This window comes from Xenopus tropicalis, chromosome 4 (genome assembly GCF_000004195.4).
Source record: "Xenopus tropicalis strain Nigerian chromosome 4, UCB_Xtro_10.0, whole genome shotgun sequence".
Classification (NCBI taxonomy): domain Eukaryota; kingdom Metazoa; phylum Chordata; class Amphibia; order Anura; family Pipidae; genus Xenopus; species Xenopus tropicalis.
The window spans coordinates 64,291,043-64,310,995 of record NC_030680.2 but is presented as its reverse complement, the minus strand read 5'-3'; the positions used below and the strand labels follow the sequence as shown (position 1 = coordinate 64,310,995).

At 39.1% G+C, this 19,953-nt stretch overlaps 1 protein-coding gene across 4 annotated transcripts in view; it reads left to right on the top strand.

Moving 5' to 3' along the window:
- Positions 1 to 1,324: 1,324 nt before the first annotated feature.
- Positions 1,325 to 19,953, top strand: part of adat1 (adenosine deaminase, tRNA-specific 1) — a 29,224-nt gene continuing 10,595 nt past the window's right edge. For 2 of the 4 annotated variants that reach the window (XM_012961252.3, XM_012961251.3), the window contains exons 1-8: positions 1,325 to 1,424; positions 2,061 to 2,215; positions 14,668 to 14,724; positions 15,723 to 15,777; positions 17,285 to 17,415; positions 17,565 to 18,117; positions 18,217 to 18,356; positions 19,341 to 19,440. In XM_012961252.3, coding sequence (XP_012816706.2) covers positions 1,423 to 1,424; positions 2,061 to 2,215; positions 14,668 to 14,724; positions 15,723 to 15,777; positions 17,285 to 17,415; positions 17,565 to 18,117; positions 18,217 to 18,356; positions 19,341 to 19,440 — 1,193 coding nt within the window. In that variant the 5' untranslated portion in view covers positions 1,325 to 1,422. 4 annotated transcript variants of the gene reach the window in all.

Here is a 19,953-nt window from a genome sequence, read left to right as displayed (position 1 = left end):
TTCTCCTTTAAAGCGTAGTATGGGTAGTACTACCCATAATAAATGTTTTGCAGCAAACCTGCTGAAGCTTTTTTCCTATTTTTTGGATTTCTATAACTCACACTGAGGTCCCCCAGCAAACCTTAAATAAAGCACACTGCACTTGCCCTACTCTTCCTGCAGGTAGCGCAATATGGCTCCCTTCATTCCCAAACAGCATTCTCCCAGCCACTCCGTATATATATCACTTCTTTTATCAAGCAGGGGTACTTTCCCCAGTACATATTACTCAGTTCCTAGAGTTGCCGCCTCTTACCACTTTAAAGCAAAAATTATATTTAGAGGAGACATTTTATATAAAATTTATATTCATTTATAATATTAATGCTCGCAGTCTGCAGACACAACATCTCAGGTCAGAAGCCAGAGTGAAATGAAAGGTGGGAGTGTCTCTTCAGTCTCCCACAAGTGGTCACAGCACTGACTGACAGGCTTAACTCACCAGTAGCAGTTAAGCCTGTCCCAGTTTCTCCCTTTGTGTCTCTCTACTCCAGGGCTGCAAAATTTTGATCAGGTGCAGGGAGTTGCAGGGGATTCAAAGCTGCAGCTGTTGTTCTGGAACAGTATAGGACCAGGTGCAGGGAATTCAAAGCTGCAGCGCTTGTTCTGGAACAGTATATGATCAGGTGCAGGAAGTTGCAGGGAATACAAAGCTGCAGCAGTTCTTCTGGAACAGTATATGATCAGGTGCAGGAAGTTGCAGGGAATACAAAGCTGCAGCAGTTCTTCTGGAACAGTATATGATCAGTTGCAGGGAATACAAAGTTGCAGCTGTTGTTCTGAAACAGTATGTGACCAGATGCAGGGTGTTGCAAGAAAAAATACAGCTGTTCTTGTTGTAGGGAAAAAGGTCACAGCTGTTATTCTGGAATTGACTGTTTATTGTATGGACATTCTACAAATTGTAAATTACCCCAGAAAATAATAAATGTTTTTAGTAGAAGATTGCTTTTTTCAATCATAGTTGTTTGTTTTACCTTTTTTAGTTAATAGCAGGGCACAGGCGGTGTGGCAACGATCAGAGCACAGATAGAGAGATATGGGGGGGGGGGGTGGATGGAGCAGAGCACAGACAGAGAAGAACAATCAAAGGGGGGGGATCATAGCAGGAAGAGGAATGAGCAGAACAGGCTGATACAGTCTGTGGGAGGAATGCAGGATGGGACAGAACACTTTGCAGAAAGGGACTGCAAGCGCCCTCCCCCGCTATAACCCACGTCTCCTACATTATCCCTCAGTGTGTACTGCGGCACTTCTCTGGCGTTTGAGATGCGCATGGATATTTAGCAGGACACAAGGCTCCCGCCCACATTTTGGTCACATGTCCGTGACATCATGACTTCCTCAATCCTCCTCTGCAACTGCTACAGAACGTAGTGTGATATGTATGTGGTGTTATATTTGTTAAAGCGCTCCGTTCCAGCTTGTGCTATAGGCAAACTGGGCAACTGAAACAATCTGGTCACAGGTCCTCGTTTTCGCTGCTCTAAACATGCAAGCGAAGGGGCAGGTTATGAAGAGAGAAATGTTTCCTGTTTGTGTGTCTGTAACTTTTGGTTGCCACTTGGCTGGTATGAATGATACTTGTCTTGTTATTAATAGGGATGTAAGAGAATATGTTAAGGAAATCTAGAGAAGGTGGCAACCAATAGTGTAACTTTAAAGGGCAAGTTAGCATAACAACTCCCTGTATTCTGTTATGTATGTGACATAACTCATGTAACAAACTCTGCTATTGATATGGTTAATGTTTTGATAAATGTTATAACATTAATCAGTACATCAGTAATGTAATTCACAGCACTGCTGTACAGGTTGCAGGGAAAACCAGAGCCCATAGTGCCTGTGAGGCACTATGGGGTCTATTTTTGAAACTAGCACTGACTTCATGTACCTGAAAAAAGTTATTTGATTATATTATTGCTATAAACCTTTATGTAAGTACCCATGTAACTGTTAATGTGCCTGTCATTTTTAAAATTATCCACGTCAGTGTTTCTTTTCTCATCTGATCTTTGAAGGTTATGGTCTGCAGACGAGATTGCTGCTTTGAGTTATGGACATTACACTACTCAGTTACCTAAGCAGGGATTACCTGATCCAAGCAGAGAATGGACGCTGATGGCTGCAGTAATACAAATAGAGTCTGTGGAAGACACAAAAGTTATAAAAAAAGGTACACCTGACAAAAGATTTTTTTGCATACATTTGACCATTTAGATTTTGTTCTTAGGGCCCTTCCACGTGGGCATTTATTCTTGAGTTCTTGTTCTGTGGCTTTTTTTTATTCTTTCCTATAATGCATGTACCAACAGGACCATGATTTAGCACTGAACTCACATACGATGCTGCCTATGTTGCACAGTTCTAAGCTAAGGGGCACATTTACAAAAGCACGAATGCACGAGCGTTCATGCGAACGCTCCGAGCATATTTTCGCCGATTTTTTCGGGCGTCCGTACGACTTTTTCGTACGGCGCACGACTTTTTCGGACGTTTGCACGAAAAAATCGGAAAGGTTTTACTGCTGTTTACAATTGTTTGGTACGAAAATTTCGTGACTTTCGGATCGCCAATACGATATTATCGTGACTAATACGATTTTTTCGTAAGCATTTTCGTGATATTTGCGATCTTACGAAATTTTCGTTTCCAATACGATTTTTTCCCATTCGTGATTCGGATTCGTGGATTAGTAAATGTGCCCCTAAGTGTAGATAGTTTATTTGGAAGTCCAGCTTATGCTATTCATGCTCTAAAAAGTGCCAGTCTTTATCCAAAGTTAAAAAGCTATAGGCCAAGCTAATCACAATCCAAACATGCACTATGTATGAATACAGTACTTTTGCATTGAGGGTAGTACAGCATCCAGATGGCATACACTAAACTCTGCATGGAAGTAAGATTTAAAGGGGAACTAAATCCCCCCCATATCATTTTTAACCATTTGTGTCCTTATACAGACCCCCTGTCCCCTCTCAAACCACATCAATGACACTTAATAAAAACAGCCCTGTTCCCCTATTCTCCCCCAATCGCTGCATCTCAAATTTTTAGAGCTGCAGAACAGGGTTGCTAGTTCTCTGAAGCTTTTTGCAAACCAGAAGCATGCTCAGTGGAAGCCTGAATCATATATGAATCCAGTACACATGCTCCTGCTCACCAGTCAGCTCCAGGGACTGGATGTGATGCGGCCAACCATGCAGCACAGCTCTAATCAAGTAAATAAATAAAGTATGAAGGATCAGTGCTGTTTTAGGGAGTGCATTTACCATGCCCCACCTGGGAACAGGTGGCTGTACACAGGCACAAATGGTTTAAAAGTGAATAGTGATATAAGTGGTATAGGAGTGTTTTCCCTTTAAAGGGAAAATGTGCTTTAATGATACCTTTTACTTTTCTTTCTATAATGGAGTACTGGTGTACATTATTATAAAAAGAGAGTATATATGTATAGCTCCAGCTCTAGACAGGACACTATCTGCAAGGAGTTTTTATGTTCTTTGGTCTCCTCTAATATTCAGAAAACATACAGGCAGGTTAATTGGTTCCTCAGACAATTGACCATAGTGTGTTTAATTGCAATTGGAAACTTAACTTCCTTAGTTAACATAACTTCCACACTTCCACTGGGACAGGGGCTGATGTGAATGATGTATAATCGCTGTAAAGGGTGGCACAACATGACAATATATAAATAAAGCAAAATAGTAGTATAATAATAATATCATCCATATGTTCGATGTTACAATAAAAATTATGGTGTTGTTTTACCAAATGATGTGGCCTGCAGATACTTTAACCTTTTTAGTGCCATAGGACGTAGATTCTACGTCCTAGGTACCAAGGGACCAAAGTGCCATAGAACGTAGAATCTACGTCCTACAGCACTAACGGGTTTACAAGCGCTGCGCTCGCTTTTAAAGCAGCGCAGCGCTTGTAAAGCCTGCACAACCCCCTAGGCAAAGAGCAAGTAAGGTCATACTTACCGATCCGGGTCCCCCAGCGCCGCCGATCCGGGTCCTCAGCCAATGACAGCAGTGGACACGCATTGATGACGTGTCCACTGCTGTCCCTTTAATTGTCGCCGCCCCCGCCGTCGCCTCTTCACTCCTGCTGCCACGTGAGACTGCTGGAGCCCCCCTGCTGCCTTCCTGCTGCCTTCCTGCCAGATTGGTCGCCCTGATCGCCTGCCTGCATTGTGTAAGCTGAACTACAACTCTCTAACCACTGTTTATTTTGCTTATTTCTATTAAAATTTTTTTTTTTTTTTTTTTTTCCATTTCTTCTTCTATCTTTGTCATTATTACACTTTTACACACATACACACTTATTTACAACTTTCCCAAGCACACACAGACACTTACACACACACTTACACTTACACTTTTTTTTTTTTTTTTTTTTCTTTCTTTTCTTTCTTTGCTTTCTCTGGCAGTCTTTTTTTTTTACTAAAACTTTATTTCTGATCTTGCTCTATAATTATCTGATTTATTTGGTTGCATTTTAGTGTTTTTTTTGCATTTTCATAATTGATTTCTGTTTTTGAATTATTCTATTGCACTATAACTTTTGTATTGCTATTGGGTGCTGAATTTGCAGTGACATTGGTGGATCCAGGGCTCTGACCACCGATTTCATTGCAATAATTGTTCTTCTGTTGGTTTGAGTGGTTTTTATTTGAATTTACTGATTTTATGGTGTTTTATCTTTGCATTGTTCTTTATTGTGTATTTAGTGCCCCAAAAAGGTTGCTTTTGCAGTGACATTGGTGGATCCAGGGCTCTGACCACCGATTTCATTGCAATTATTGTTCTTTGATAGCTTTTAGTGGTTTTATTCCATTTTAACTTCATTTGATTTCAGTTGTTCTAGAAAGGTCCAGAGGTGCTAAGATTGTTCTGGTAGTTTCTATTGCCAAGGGTTAGGCTGATGCCACACATGGTGTAGGGCTGATTTTTTCAGCAAGTGGAAAAACGCTTGCCGAAAATTCAGCCCTACGCCTGCTACTTGTGCCTGCACCCGAATGAATGGAATACGCTCGGGTGCAGGCACATGTAGCCGATATACGCATGAAAACGCGAGACTTTGCATTCTCGTATCGGCTACATGTGCCTGCACATGTGCCTGCACCCGAGCGTATTCCATTCATTCGGGTGCAGGCAAAAAAAAAAGGGGTGCATAGAGTGCAGCCCCAATATTATGCATTTTCAGGTTTGGCGGCCATGTACTTATGTGCACCCATACATATGGGGTATTGTTTTATTCAGGGGAACTTGCAGATTTATGGTTAGTAAGTTTTTGGTAGTTGCCATGGAGATTTTGGGGAGAAATCTAGGTTTGTATCTGGTTTTTCCTTGATTTCTGACCAAAGCGTGACTTCTGCAAGGGACTGCGGCCACAATTTTCCATGTAGAAAGAGAAGAGTGGTGTCTTTGAATAGCTGAAGCTGTGCACTTTTCGTAAATATATAGATTGTGGGGGTTATTTCACAGGTAGGGGGGTGTTTAGACTAAATAACTGCAGGTAGAGCACATACCCCCCTTATGCATTGCCCCTGTTTGGGGGCATTTGGTGGCCACGTTTTTATGTGCACCCATACATATGGGGCATCGTTTTATTCAGGGGAACTTGCAAATTGAGGTTTAGTAAGTTTTTGGTAGTTGCCATGGAGATTTTGGGGAGAAATCTAGGTTTTTTTATCTGGTTTTTCCTTGATTTCTGACCAATGCGCTGACTTCTGCAAGGGACTGCGGCCACAATTTTCCATGTAGAAAGAGAAGAGTGGTGTCTCTGAATAGCTGAAGGTGTGCACTTTTCGTAAATATATAGATTGTGGGGGTTATTTCACAGGTAGGGGGGGTTAACACTGAAAAACTGCAGGTAGTGCACATAGAGCGCAGCCCCCAAAATTTCAACTGAAATTGCCCTTATGCATTGCCCCTGTTTTGGGGCATTTGGTGGCCACGTCTTTATGTGCACCCATACATATGGGGTATCGTTTTATTCAGGGGAACTTGCAAATTGAGGTTTAGTAAGTTTTTGGTAGTTGCCATGGAGATTTTGGGGAGAAATCTAGGTTTTTTTTATCTGGTTTTTCCTTGATTTCTGACCAATGCGCTGACTTCTGCAAGGGACTGCGGCCACAATTTTCCATGTAGAAAGAGAAGAGTGGTGTCTCTGAATAGCTGAAGGTGTGCACTTTTCGTAAATATATAGATTGTGGGGGTTATTTCACAGGTAGGGGGGGTTAACACTGAAAAACTGCAGGTAGAGCAAAGCCCCCCCTTATGCATTGCCCATGTTTGGGGGCATTTGGTGGCCACGTCTTTATGTGCACCCATACATATGGGGTATCGTTTTATTCAGGGGAACTTGCAAATTGAGGTTTAGTAAGTTTTTGGTAGTTGCCATGGAGATTTTGGGGAGAAATCTAGGTTTTTTTATCTGGTTTTTCCTTGATTTCTGACCAAAGCGCTGACTTCTGCAAGGGACTGCGGCCACAATTTTCCATGTAGAAAGAGAAGAGTGGTGTCTCTGAATAGCTGAAGGTGTGCACTTTTTGGAAATATATAGTTTGCGGGGGTTATTTCACAGGGATGGGGGTGTTTAGACTAAATAACTGCAGGTAGAGCAAATCTCCCCGTTATGCATAGCCCCTGTTAGGGGGCATTTGGTGGCCACGTCTTTATGTGCACCCATACATATGGGGTATCGTTTTATTCAGGGGAACTTGCAAATTGAGGTTTAGTAAGTTTTTGGTAGTTGCCATGGAGATTTTGGGGAGAAATCTAGGTTTGTATCTGGTTTTTCCTTGATTTCTGACCAAAGCGCTGACTTCTGCAAGGGACTGTGGCCACAATTTTCCATGTAGAAAGAGAAGAGTGGTGTCTCTGAATAGCTGAAGGTGTGCACTTTTTGGAAATATATAGTTTGTGGGGGTTATTTCACAGGTATGGGGGTGTTTAGACTAAATAACTGCAGGTAGAGCACATAGAGCACAGCCCCCCCTTATGCATTGCCCCTGTTTGGGGGCATTTGGTGGACACGTCTTTATGTGCACCCATACATATGGGGTATCGTTTTATTCAGGGGAACTTGCAAATTGAGGTTTAGTAAGTTTTTGGTAGTTGCCATGGAGATTTTGGGGAGAAATCTAGGTTTTTTATCTAGTTTTTCCTTGATTTCTGACCAAAATCTAGGTTTGTATCTTGTTTTTCCTTAATTTCTGACCAAAGCACTGACTTCTGCAAGGGACTGCGGCCACAATTTTCCATGTAGAAAGAGAAGAGTGGTGTCTCTGAATAGCTGAAGTTGTCTTTTTTTAATCAATATACAGTTTATATGGTTTTTTTCACAGGTAAGGGGCAATTTTGTCTGAAAAGCTTTGAGATGTGCACATAAATTGCAGCCCCATTATTATGGATTGCCCCTGTTTAGGGGCATTTGGTGGCCACGTCTTTATGTGTACCCATACATATTGGGTATCGTTTTATTCAGGGGAACTTGCAGATTGATGTTTAGTAAGTTTTTGGTAGTTGCCATGGAGATTTTGGGGAGAAATCTAGGTTTGTATCTGGTTTTTCCTTGATTTCTGACCAATGCGCTGACTTCTGCAAGGGACTGTGGCCACAATTTTCCATGTAGAAAGAGAAGAGTGGTGTCTCTAAATAGCTGAAGGTGTGCACTTTTTGGAAATATATAGTTTGCGGGGGTTATTTTACAGGTAGGGGGGGTTAACACTGAAAAACTGCAGGAAGTGCACATAGAGCGCAGCCCCCAAAATTTCAACTGAAATTGCCCTTATGCATTGCCCCTGTTTTGGGGCATTTGGTGGCCACGTTTTTATGTGTACCCATACATATGGGGTATCGTTTTATTCAGGGGAACTTGCAGATTGATGTTTAGTAAGTTTTTGGTAGTTGCCATGGAGATTTTGGGGAGAAATCTAGGTTTGTGTCTGTTTTTTCCTTGATTTCTGACCAATGCGCTGACTTCTGCAAGGGACTGCGGCCACAATTTTCCATGTAGAAAGAGGAGAGTGGTGTCTCTGAATAGCTGAAGGTGTGCACTTTTCAGAAATATATAGTTTGTGGGGGTTATTTTACAGGTAGGGGGGGTTAACACTGAAAAACTGCAGGAAGTGCACATAGAGCGCAGCCCCCAAAATTTCAACTGAAATTGCCCTTATGCATTGCCCCTGTTTTGGGGCATTTGGTGGCCACGTCTTTATGTGTACCCATACATATGGGGTATCGTTTTATTCAGGGGAACTTGCAGATTGATGTTTAGTAAGTTTTTGGTAGTTGCCATGGAGATTTTGGGGAGAAATCTAGGTTTGTATCTGGTTTTTCCTTGATTTCTGACCAATGCGCTGACTTCTGCAAGGGACTGCGGCCACAATTTTCCATGTAGAAAGAGGAGAGTGGTGTCTCTGAATAGCTGAAGGTGTACACTTTTCAGAAATATATAGTTTGTGGGGGTTATTTTACAGGTAGGGGGGGGTTAACACTGAAAACCTGCAGAAAGTGCACATAGAGTGCAGCCCCCAAAATATCAACTGAAATTGCCCTTATGCATTGCCCCTGTTTTGGGGCATTTGGTGGCCACGTCTTTATGTGTACCCATACATATGGGGTATTGTTTTATTCAGGGGAACTTGTAGATTGATGTTTAGTAAGTTTTTGGTAGTTGCCATGGAGATTTTGGGGAGAAATCTAGGTTTTTTATCAGTTTTTTCCTCGATTTCTGACCAAAGCGCTGACTTCTGCAAGGGACTGCGGCCACAATTTTCTATGTAGAAAGAGAAGAGTGGTGTCTCTGAATAGCTGAAGGTGTGCACTTTTCAGAAATATATAGTTTGTGGGGGTTATTTCACAAGTAGGGGGGGTTAACACTGAAAAACTGCAGGTAGTGCACATAGAGCACAGCACCCACATTTTTAGCTGTAATTGCCCTTGTGCATTGCCCCTGCTTTGGAGTGTTTGGTGCCCATGTCTTTATGTGCACCCATACATATGGGGCATCATTTTATTCAGTAGAAATTTGTCTTTCAAATTTGCCTTTGTTAGAAAATTTTTATGAGATTTTTTTTTGTCAAATTCACATTTGATCATGCGTCCAAGTTTACGTTTTAGAAAAAAAAAAAAATGTCAAAAAAACTTCCAAATTTCACAATGCACTGACAAAAGGTATTTGGCTTTTGAGTGAAAACTACATTGCACCTAGAAACCTGAAGGTCTGTAGTTTCTAAAGATACCAAACATGAGGGGATATTTTAGATTTACATGTAAGTTATGCTGCATCAACTGTTACAAGCGCTTTTCCGCTTTGTTCTGGTGTGATATTGTACAAAGTATTTCTTTAGTTTGGGGGTTACTTCTGGACAGGAACTGTGGGGTACCACCACATATTTGGTATCGTTGGACTTGGGAGTATCAGGGCTTTTACAAACAACAAAAAAAAGTGTGTAAAATTAACTTTTCTATGGAAAAAAAACTCAAAATATACAGAAATTTTTCATAATTTTTTTTTTTTTTTACATAATTCACCCAAAATACACATCATATCTCCAGAAAAGTTATAAAATTTGGTATGTATGTCGAAGCCCAATTAGTGACGAAAAAAACGATATATAATTTCCCTAGTTTCATGGAGGTTTTCCTACCAAAAAACATTGTTAAAGCGAATGAGTACAAAATGCTTAAAAAATGTCTGGCACTGGGGGGAACCGAAATGACGAATTCGGCTGGCACTTAAAGGGTTAAAATCCAAATATTGCACACAAATTTACATGAATGACAACTGGGCCCCACCAGAGAGAAGAACACTTATTTAGTGTTTTTATGAATCAGATTAAGCTGTAATAGTAACACAGACCCTCAGAAGCAAATATTATGCTCGTTAAAAGAATTACACAAATTCATAAATATGAATACCATGTGTCTTCTGCATTGTTTACTGGCAGTTCCTTAGCAATATAATATTATAAAAAATCAATATGTTGTGTCTTGGACCTTTTTTTCCTGTGATGTCACAGGCGCATTCTGGAATGATCACTTAGATCAATATTAGATTTTCAATTTTCAGTCTTGTTGGGAAACCCCTACATTATGTGGAAACCACTGGATTAGGCAATGATTTTCCTACCATATTCCATAACAAGTCTTACTTTCCATACTTGTAAAATGCCTTTCAATTCTTGAGCCACTTATGCTGGCTCAACAAGTTCATCTTGTGTGGAGGTGCTGATGCATTGCAATTTAGAGGAAAGGGTTGCCTCTTTGGAAGACTGGAGAGAGATGTATTACATACATTTTAAGTATATAATATAAGTATATAATTACAAACCTATCAATTCTGTCTAGCAGATTCAATAACTTTTGAATCTAGTATCTCCCAGCCATGGAAAAAATGAAAAGGAGAGACCCCAAACAGTAACAGCTATTGTTATGGCCAAACAAGCCCAAATTTAACAAACATTTTGTTAAAAGGTTATTGCTTCTTAAAGTAATTCATATAAGTTCTAATAAGACATGTGGGCTTCAGAGGGCAGTCTTGCATTACAGCACAAATATGCAACAATATGTTTTACTGTACCTTTATAGATAAATCCTAATAAACCCTAATAAAATCCTAATAAAACATGTGGTGATGCAATACCGATAGCAACCTGTTCCTCTTTTGTTAATCATTTAATATTTTCATGACTCCATCTTTTATAGGTTTTATTATTGCTATAATTGTAATCACTTACGTTTGTACTCATTAATAGATGAACTTAATATTCTGTTTTTTTAGTTTAATTACATTATGTTACAATCTAAGTTATTATAAATGATATCTTGGCAAAAGCCTTTGAACTGATTAGTAATCTTTTATTATATTAGGCTTTAATATTGTTACTGAATAGGCAGCATTTAATTATAAGTGTCAAGTAAAGATAAATGAGGGGAAGGGGCCATTTGATACTTACATGTGAACATTAAAGGCAGTGGCACACCGCGGGCGACTCATCTCCCCGCAATGCCATCCCACCGACAAGAATGTAAATCTTGCCGGTGGGATGGCATTGCGGGGAGATGAGTCGCCCACGGAATGAAGATTTGTCGCAGGGCGACTAATCTTCCTGTGTGCCACTGCCCTAAAGGTAGGGCTGTGACAGACGGGGAGATTAGTTGCCGCGCAACAAATCTCCCCATAATGCCATCCCACCGGCTAGAATGTAAATCGCCAGTGAGATGGCATACACGGCGCCGAAATTTCCGAAGTTTCCTCTCAAGGCAACTTTGTCAATTTCGGCAAATCACTGCACCACATATGCCATTCTAGCTGGTGGAATGGCATTTCGGGGAGATTAGTTGCCCTCGACAAGGGAGATTTGTTGCGCGGCGACTAATCTCTCCGTCTGTCACGGCCCTAAAGGTGAAGACACACAGAGCTACTTAGTAGCGGCTACTTGTCATCAAGGCTACTAAACGCCAGAAAATACCCTGCCATAGACAATACTGATAATTGCCTCTGCTAAAACACACGTAGAGACAGTTATCAGTACATGATCAGCATTGTCTATTTTTGTAACCGCGATAAGTAGCTGCTACTAGTAGCTCTGTGGGTCTTCACCCTAAAGGTGGCCATACACGCACCGATATTATCGTACGAAACCTCGTTTCGTACGATAATCGGTGCGTGTATGGCATGTCAGCGAGCCGACCGATATCGCAGGAAGCTGCTGAAATCGGTCGGCTCGCCGATCGGCCAAGTTAGAAAATTTTGATCGGGCGCCATAGAAGGCGCCTGACCAAAATTCTCCCTTCAGAGCTGAATCGGCAGAAGGAGGTAGAAATCCTATTGTTTCTACCTCCTTACCTGCCGATTCAGCCCTGAATGGTGTGTGGCGGATCTGACGATGTTTCGTGCGACCGACGGTTGTACGAAACATCGTGAGATCGCCACGTGTATGGCCAGCTTAAAGAACATGGAAACCCCATATAGTAAAATTAAGTACAAGAAAAGGCTTTGCAAATTCCATTATTACTTTTTATTACTTTTGTGTTGGAAACTTATTCTCCCATACTTTGCCTGCAATACTGCACCTTTGAGTTAACTTTTTGTATGTTATAGAATAGTCTCTTCCTAGCAACTTTGCAGTTCATCTTCATTATTTATTCTTTATAGTTTTTGAGTCATTTGCCTTCCTCTTCTACTCCTTTCCAGCTTTTAAATGGGGGTCACTGACCCCAGCAGGCAAAAAACATTTTATTGTTACTTTTTATTACCTATCTACCTAATCAGTCCTTCTACAATACTTATTCCAGTCTCTTATTCTTACCACTTCCTGGTTGCTAAGAAAAAATAAGACCCTAGCAACCAGATAGCTACCGAAATTACAAACTGGAGAGCTGTTGAACAAAAAGCTAAATAACTAAAAAAACCACAAATAATAAAAAGTGAAAACCAACTGGAAATTTCTAAGGATATCATTGTCTACATCATACTAAAAGTTTGTTTAAAGGTGAACAACCCCTGTAAGGTATGGAGATCCAAATTACAGGAAGGTCCCTTATCTGGAAATCCGCATGATCCAAACATTCTGGAAACATATATGACATACCTGTGCCATTATTTCCCATTTTTTATTTATCATTATAAAATCAAGTTCTCCTGTGTCCTTGCACCATTACATCTCACAAGCTAATCACTGGTTTGTTCCTGTTCCTTATACACTGTACGTCACTTCTCTGTTTTCGCCACTACATATAACAAAGCATGCTTCTTTGTGAAAGATTTTTCAGTGATAATCGATTATTGTTATTATTATTATAAACACCTATTTTTAAAGTATTATTAATAACATTTATTTATAAAGTGCCAACATATTCCACAGCACTGTACACAGTACAAACATATTCAACAGTGTTGTGCAATAGAAGCATACATTAAACATAACAACTACTGTAGTGACCCATGAACAGAGGCACTGCTGCCATGAGGCAAGTTGAGAGACTCAAGCCCAATTTCCAATTTGAAACCGGAAATTTGTGTAGGGTGTGCAACACCTATACACACTATAAAGCAGGGGTGCCCAAAAGGTAGATTGTGGTCTACCAGTAGATCACTTTAAAGTTTCTGTTAGACCTCGAGGTGGAATGCAGTGGGATGACATCCCGCCACTTTATTTCCCCCCCCCCCCCCAGCATACTGGAGCTTTTGTAGTTTCATCCCAGTACAGAAGATTGTCCCCACCGGGCCGCTGTATATATTTGTTCCTGCTTTGTATATGTTTCTGTGTGCAGACTGCAAAGTGGGTCATGAAGAAGTAAAAACTACTACAATCCTTACACATTAAACTTGAAGTTGGCACTTCTTGAATAATGTTATTTGTGCATTAATTGTGAATTTGGCACTGCATTTATATATTGCTATGTGTATTTGTTAAACATCGATTGATACTTTTTCTTGCTTATTGCGCCAAATGATAGACGTCGCATAATTTTAACTGTGGTAGATCTCATGACAGATGCCAGGTGGCAAGAGTAGATCACAGGGTGACAAAGTCAGGGCATCCCTGCTATAAACACTACAGTTGCTTTTTTACTTCCTATGTAACACATAGTACTGGCAGCAGACTTAACTCCTGTTGGCTGTGTCTCCTGTCAGTCTGACACTGCTTCCTGTGCCTGTGACAGAGTGCTGCAAATCTAATGTAACAGTATGTTAGATTTGTGATGTGTTGAGTCTGTTTGCCTATGCCATTGCAAGGTAAAAATTAACCAATGACCTTTCAATTTATGCAACTGGTTAGAGTGTACAAGCTACCAGTGAATTGGTCCAAAAGGAAAAAGGTAAGGGCAAAGCCTGGATGTGATGATAGAAAGTTTTCAGTGTGTCAGGTTCAAAATAGGCCACTCCCATCCCTTCAGAAAACTGATCAGAGAGAGAGAAGAAGGATTTAACAGGGATTTAACAGATTTAAAAGGTGAAGGTGAACAACCCCTTTAAAGCAAACAAACCATTTATAACTGCATTCTTGAGCAAGTCACCCGAAATATTTCCTTAAAGCAAAAGCTGTATGCTCATTACTTTCAATGAATTATGTCACCTTTGAACTCCCTAGATGTTGAAGTGACAAAACATGAGAAAATGTATTTGACACTTGATATGTGCTCCTAACAATTAATCAGAACATTGTATCCTTTACTTCCTATTTGATCAGGCATTCCCCATTATATATGGCAGCAAACAAATTCCTTATTGTTTCTGTAAAGGTGGCCATACACTGAAAGATTCTCTCGTTTGGCGAAGTGGCCAAACAAGTGGATCTTTGCCCGATATGCCCACGGCAAGATGGTTGATATTAAAGTGATCCAATTGTTTGGCCTGAGGGCAACTTTAATCAGCCCTTGTAGTGCCATCTGAAGACTCACATATTTTTAAATGTGTAAATCAGGACTGTTCTTTAAGAACTTATGAGAGTTGATCAACAAGATACCTACAGTCATGATAATGAATGATAGAGTTGTGTACCATTGTCTGTACCCTACATGTTATAATTTAGCATTTGCAAATAAAGGACCATATGTAATTTAAATCATTCTTTCTAAATAATATCCTACTTTTCTTCCATAGTTGTTGCTATGGGAACTGGAACTAAATGTATTGGGCAAGCAAAGCTACGAAAGACAGGTAAATGGCATGTGTTTAGAGTGTTTTTCGTGCTTGGGCATCGCCACAAAAAGCAATTTTTTAGGTAGGGTTGTGACCAACAAAACATTATAACCATTGCCTTGCTTAATAAAATTCCAAATAAGAGAAAGCAGAAAAATCAAACTGCTAAAGTATTTAGTTCCCCCTGAAGCAAATCCAAAGCAGAGTGCATCCATGGAAGGGATATAAAAAAATAGACTTTATTGCACCAATATTAAAATCCAAACATAATAAATCTTAGAAGATTTGAAATGTTTTTCACCAGACAACAAAAAAGGTGTGCTTATTCACAAGAATTTATTATCTGGTTGGTGTTTTATGGCACTGCCATTTTATTACTTATTTAATAAAGACTCTTTTTATGAACTGATACTTTCAAAGCCTGCTCTGGATGAACTATGGCATAGAAAGGGCCAAACAAATACTACTTTTACCTGCAGTTTACATTTACAAACAGGTTTGAAACCACTGCAACATTATAAATAATGTATATTGGAAAGTTGCTTAGAATTTCATATTCTTTTATTATGCAAAAATCTGTTTTTGGGTATAGATCTCCTTTAAGTTACAGCATTCCCATCTTTTGACCTCCTCTCTATAAATTTTAAATTCAAGTTTCTGAATAAATTACAAATATATTTAAAAATGTAAGTATGAATAATAAGTGAGTAAGTGAGGCACTTGTATAAGGCTTTGCAAATCTGTGCCTAGCACAAAAAGACTGTGTTGACTAATAGACACTACCCTGTATTTATAGAATATATATTTTTATTCATAATTAGAAATGTGTACCATTCTATTGAGTGGGTTTGATGCACTTGCCAGAATAAATGAATGCCAAGCTGATGATGTCTTAACCTTCAGATGAACTTTAAAAAATACGCACCCAACTGTTAAAGACAAATTCTTTTTGTGTGATTGTTTGTCATGTCAGGCTAATCTACAGTATAGTGGGAATATTTGCTTTTCTCCAATAGGTGATGTTCTCCAAGACAGTCATGCAGAGATAATTGCAAAAAGAAGTTTTCAAAGGTAGGCATTCTTTATTGTGTTCAGGCACAGTTTGATTATAGGCCACAGATAAGATATTAATGGAAAAAGGCAATGAAAGAGACATATTATTTAGAGGTACACTGCATTAGAACTTTTCATGTACACTACACCTCATAATTAGTTATGTTACCGTGAGCATAAAAATCAGGTTCCAATCTTGAGTTTTCAGGACCTTCAATTTCCTTGTTTCTGTGTCCGAAGAGCAAACTCCTAGAGACCACATTTATGAACTATGCAAGGTGGAACTCTTTCAGAAGGAATTAATATCCAAATGGTGCAGAATCCTGCATTGAAAAATGTTTTTTAAAAGCACAAACAGGTTTTTTTTTTATATTTAATTTTGAAATTTTACATGGGGCTAGCCATATTCTTTATTTCCCAGGGTGCCACAGTTATGTGACTTGTGCTCTAATAAACTTAAGTCACACTTTACTGCTGCGCTGCAAGTTGGAGTGATATCACCACCCCCCCCCCATCTTTTCCTTTTCCCCCAGCAGGCGATCAGCAGAACAATGGGAATGTAGAAAGATAGCAGCTCTCAGTAGATATTATAATAGCATTTAATTGGTGCCTACACACCAATATTACAACTAAAAAAATATATTTGTTGGTTTAAGAATAAAATGTAAAATGTTAGAGTGAATTATTCTCTATTTAAACTCACATGCGAAAATGGGAGGGGCACACAAACAATTGCAGTGCGCACTGGAAATCTATTTACCCACATATTTAAGTACTTGTTGCACTGGGTTCACAAACTAATTTAGGGCCATACAACATACATCAATCATCATCAGTTGGTCACTTTAATATTCCTTAAATAGCCCAACTATAAAGATGCAAAGCAAATGTTCATACTTGGATGCATGGAGAGTTCAAAGTATCCCTTCAGAGCCATGCAAGGCGTTTCTGAATACTAAAAGAACTTCCCTGCATAAAAAGAATGAATACAAGAAGCTGAGATTTTATTGTAGTTTCACATTATCCTTTTATATCCGCTGATTTAGCTTTTATTCATTAGATGAACTATTGATCCCTGGAATGTGTAGCCTCTAGGGTTTGTGACTGCTGATGGCATTCATAGTACCGAATAGAGTGTTTATTGAAGGATGCTATATCAATATATCACAACCTTCTGGGCACATCTGGAGGCAGACTTTTAGGCATGTGGTTACATATAATCCTCTAAGTATGATTCTGGTTACGGACAGGATGCTAGACTTGATGGGATGTTTGGTTTGTATCAGTATTTCCAGCAGTGTTTCTGTTTGTAAGCAGAATATTAAGAGATCCATATTAACTATTTGCTTTTTCAGATTCCTATGTTGTGTCAAATCCTATTGAAATGATGTAATAAAAACATGTACACTATGAGGTTCTGGTGCAGTCTGGGAACATTTGGCAGAGATTGATCTGGCACCCAAGAAAGCTTTTATTTATTTATTTTTCCCCATTACACTGACTTTCTTTTCTTTATCTTGAATAGATATCTCCTTCACCAGCTTTCTTTGGCTGTATCAGACACCAAGGATTGCTTGTTTATTCCAGGAACTGAAAAAGGAAAGTGGATGCTAAGGCCAGAGATCTCCTTTGTCTTTTTCACCAGCCATACCCCTTGTGAGTATATAACACACATATTGTAGACTTTATCAGTTAAATCTTATGTCGCCATTATATTATTATTTTGTTGTATCACTTATTTTCTCTTTATAATTATTATAGTGTGTATAGTATGATGTTTCACATCATGATATTTATTGGTTTAGGTGGTGATGCCTCTATTATTCCAGTTATATCTCATGAGGATGAACTTGGACATCCTCTGCCATCTGAAGTTACAGAAAAGGACCACAGCAGCAACAATGTGTGTGAGTCTGTAAATACAACATACAAAAGAAAGGTAAGAAGTGAGGAAGATTTAGGTTTCATAAGTAAGAAAATGAAACATAGTATAGAAAGTGATGAGATACTGACCCGACCGAAGAATTATGAAGAGGAAAATCGCCATGACTTTCCTTCTACGTGTCAAAAAGCTCTGGATGTGCATAGAACTGGAGCAAAGTGTGTTGCAGGGGAGCTTCAGGACAGTTATAGCCCAGGAGTAAATTATCACACTGTTGGGGTTCTCCGTATCAAGCCAGGTCGCGGAGACCGTACCATGTCCATGTCCTGTAGTGACAAAATGGCTCGCTGGAACGTACTTGGCTGTCAGGGTGCTCTGCTCATGCACTTTCTGCAGCAGCCAATCTATCTATCTGCAGTTGTGGTTGGAAAGTGTCCATTCAGCCAAGACGCTATGGAGAGAGCTCTCTATAACAGGTAAAAATAAGAGGATGTCATGCCTCCCTTAATGCCATAAAAAATAATGTAATGTATATATGATGTGATGTAATCACTATCATGTCCTATTTCCTGCAGATGCCATAAGGTGTTATCTCTGCCTTGTGCATTTAGATTGAATAGGGTTCAAATCATCCAGTCAGACTTGGAATTTCAACATGGAAGGCATGCACTGACTAAAAAGGATGCTACCAGGAAACTTGTTCCATGTGGAGCAGGTGAGATCTTCAAAATGTGTTGAATTGTTTTTAGATTTTAGCATCAACCATCCATATAGATAGAGGGCTTTACTGTTTCTATAGAACAGAAGTCAGTACAGAAATGTGGACTGTTAAAGTGATAAAAAATATATGTAATATAAATAGCTTAATTTCCTTCTTAAACTTAAAATCTTGTCAATGGGCTAAGCTGCTGCATTTTATGCCAGAATCGCCATCACGGATCTACTAATCTTCTCAACGCTCTGGGTCTCCTGAGGGAGGAAAAAAATAAATAGTCTATAACAATGCATGGAAACTAAATCAACATTTACACCTTCAGCTTCATAGATTTCACTGAAGTGACTTTTTTTTAATAATCTGGTATTGGGAACCTTTGAACTGCATCTTGGCTGAACTGCCACTGACCTCATGTCTATATGAGGATTATGGAAGGCATATGAAAAGATGTAAAAATAAAAAATTGCAAACTATGGAGCACACATATTTTAGCCACAGAATCTAAAAATTTAGAAATAAAAAGTTTCTCCATCTTTTCTGAGAGAAGAAAGAATCCATGCCTGGTCTTAAGGTTTACCTTATTACCTTATTCTTATTGCTTTTCGGGACATATATCAAGTTTGATTGTGAGCTATGAAAGTGGTGGATAAAGGATAAACCTGTGTGAAGGTGGTGGATAAAGATGTGTTAAATGATTGGAAATCTGTTTCTGTATGTTACCCATCCACTTAGATTATAAGCTCTAAGTTCAGGGACCTCCTTCCTACTGTGTCTTATAACACATGGCACTTAATCTCTGTGTATTTATCATTTATTTATTTTATATATTATAAAAATTCTCCTCCTGTGTGTAATTGTGTATATTGTAAGATTGTACAGCGTTGCGTATCCTTGTAGCACTTTATTAATAAAGTTATACATACATACATTTTCAACCCCTGTTACACCAGCTTTTCTTTTATTCTTGTTTAAAATATTCTGCAGCTGTTAGTTGGAGTGCAGTACCCCACCATCCACTAGATGTCACTGCAAATGGCTACAGGCAAGGAACAACCAGAAAAGCAATTGGAAGCCCTCAGTGCAGGTAGGAGACTAAAAAAGTGTCAGTTAATATGTCAAAGTTTATTTTGCCCAAAAACAAGTGGCTTTTCAACATTTCATAAGGAATTGATGGAGCTTATTCATGTGTAATAAATGTCTCTGATCGGTTCTTTACTTTCATTTTCCAACTAATCTCTCATTATTTTCTATTGGCAACTGCATGTATGCAAGTAACACCTATGTATCTTCAGCCTATGGATTTTTTTTTGAACTACCCCTTAACCCATATGATTGCTGCAGCAACTGGAGGAATGCCACAAGTGTCTTATTTAAATTAACAAAATATGGAATGTTTTTGAAGTCATACATAATCCATGTCAGTTTCACTTACACATGAAACTACAAGAAGTTTATTAAGTGACCTTGCTTTCAACTAGAATAAGAAGCCATATAATAAAGAGTTCTGCTAGACGTTTAACCAGTGCTTTAAGCACTGTCTTCAAATCATTATCCAAAATAACTCGCAAAAATGCATAAATCTTTACTGTACAGGTGA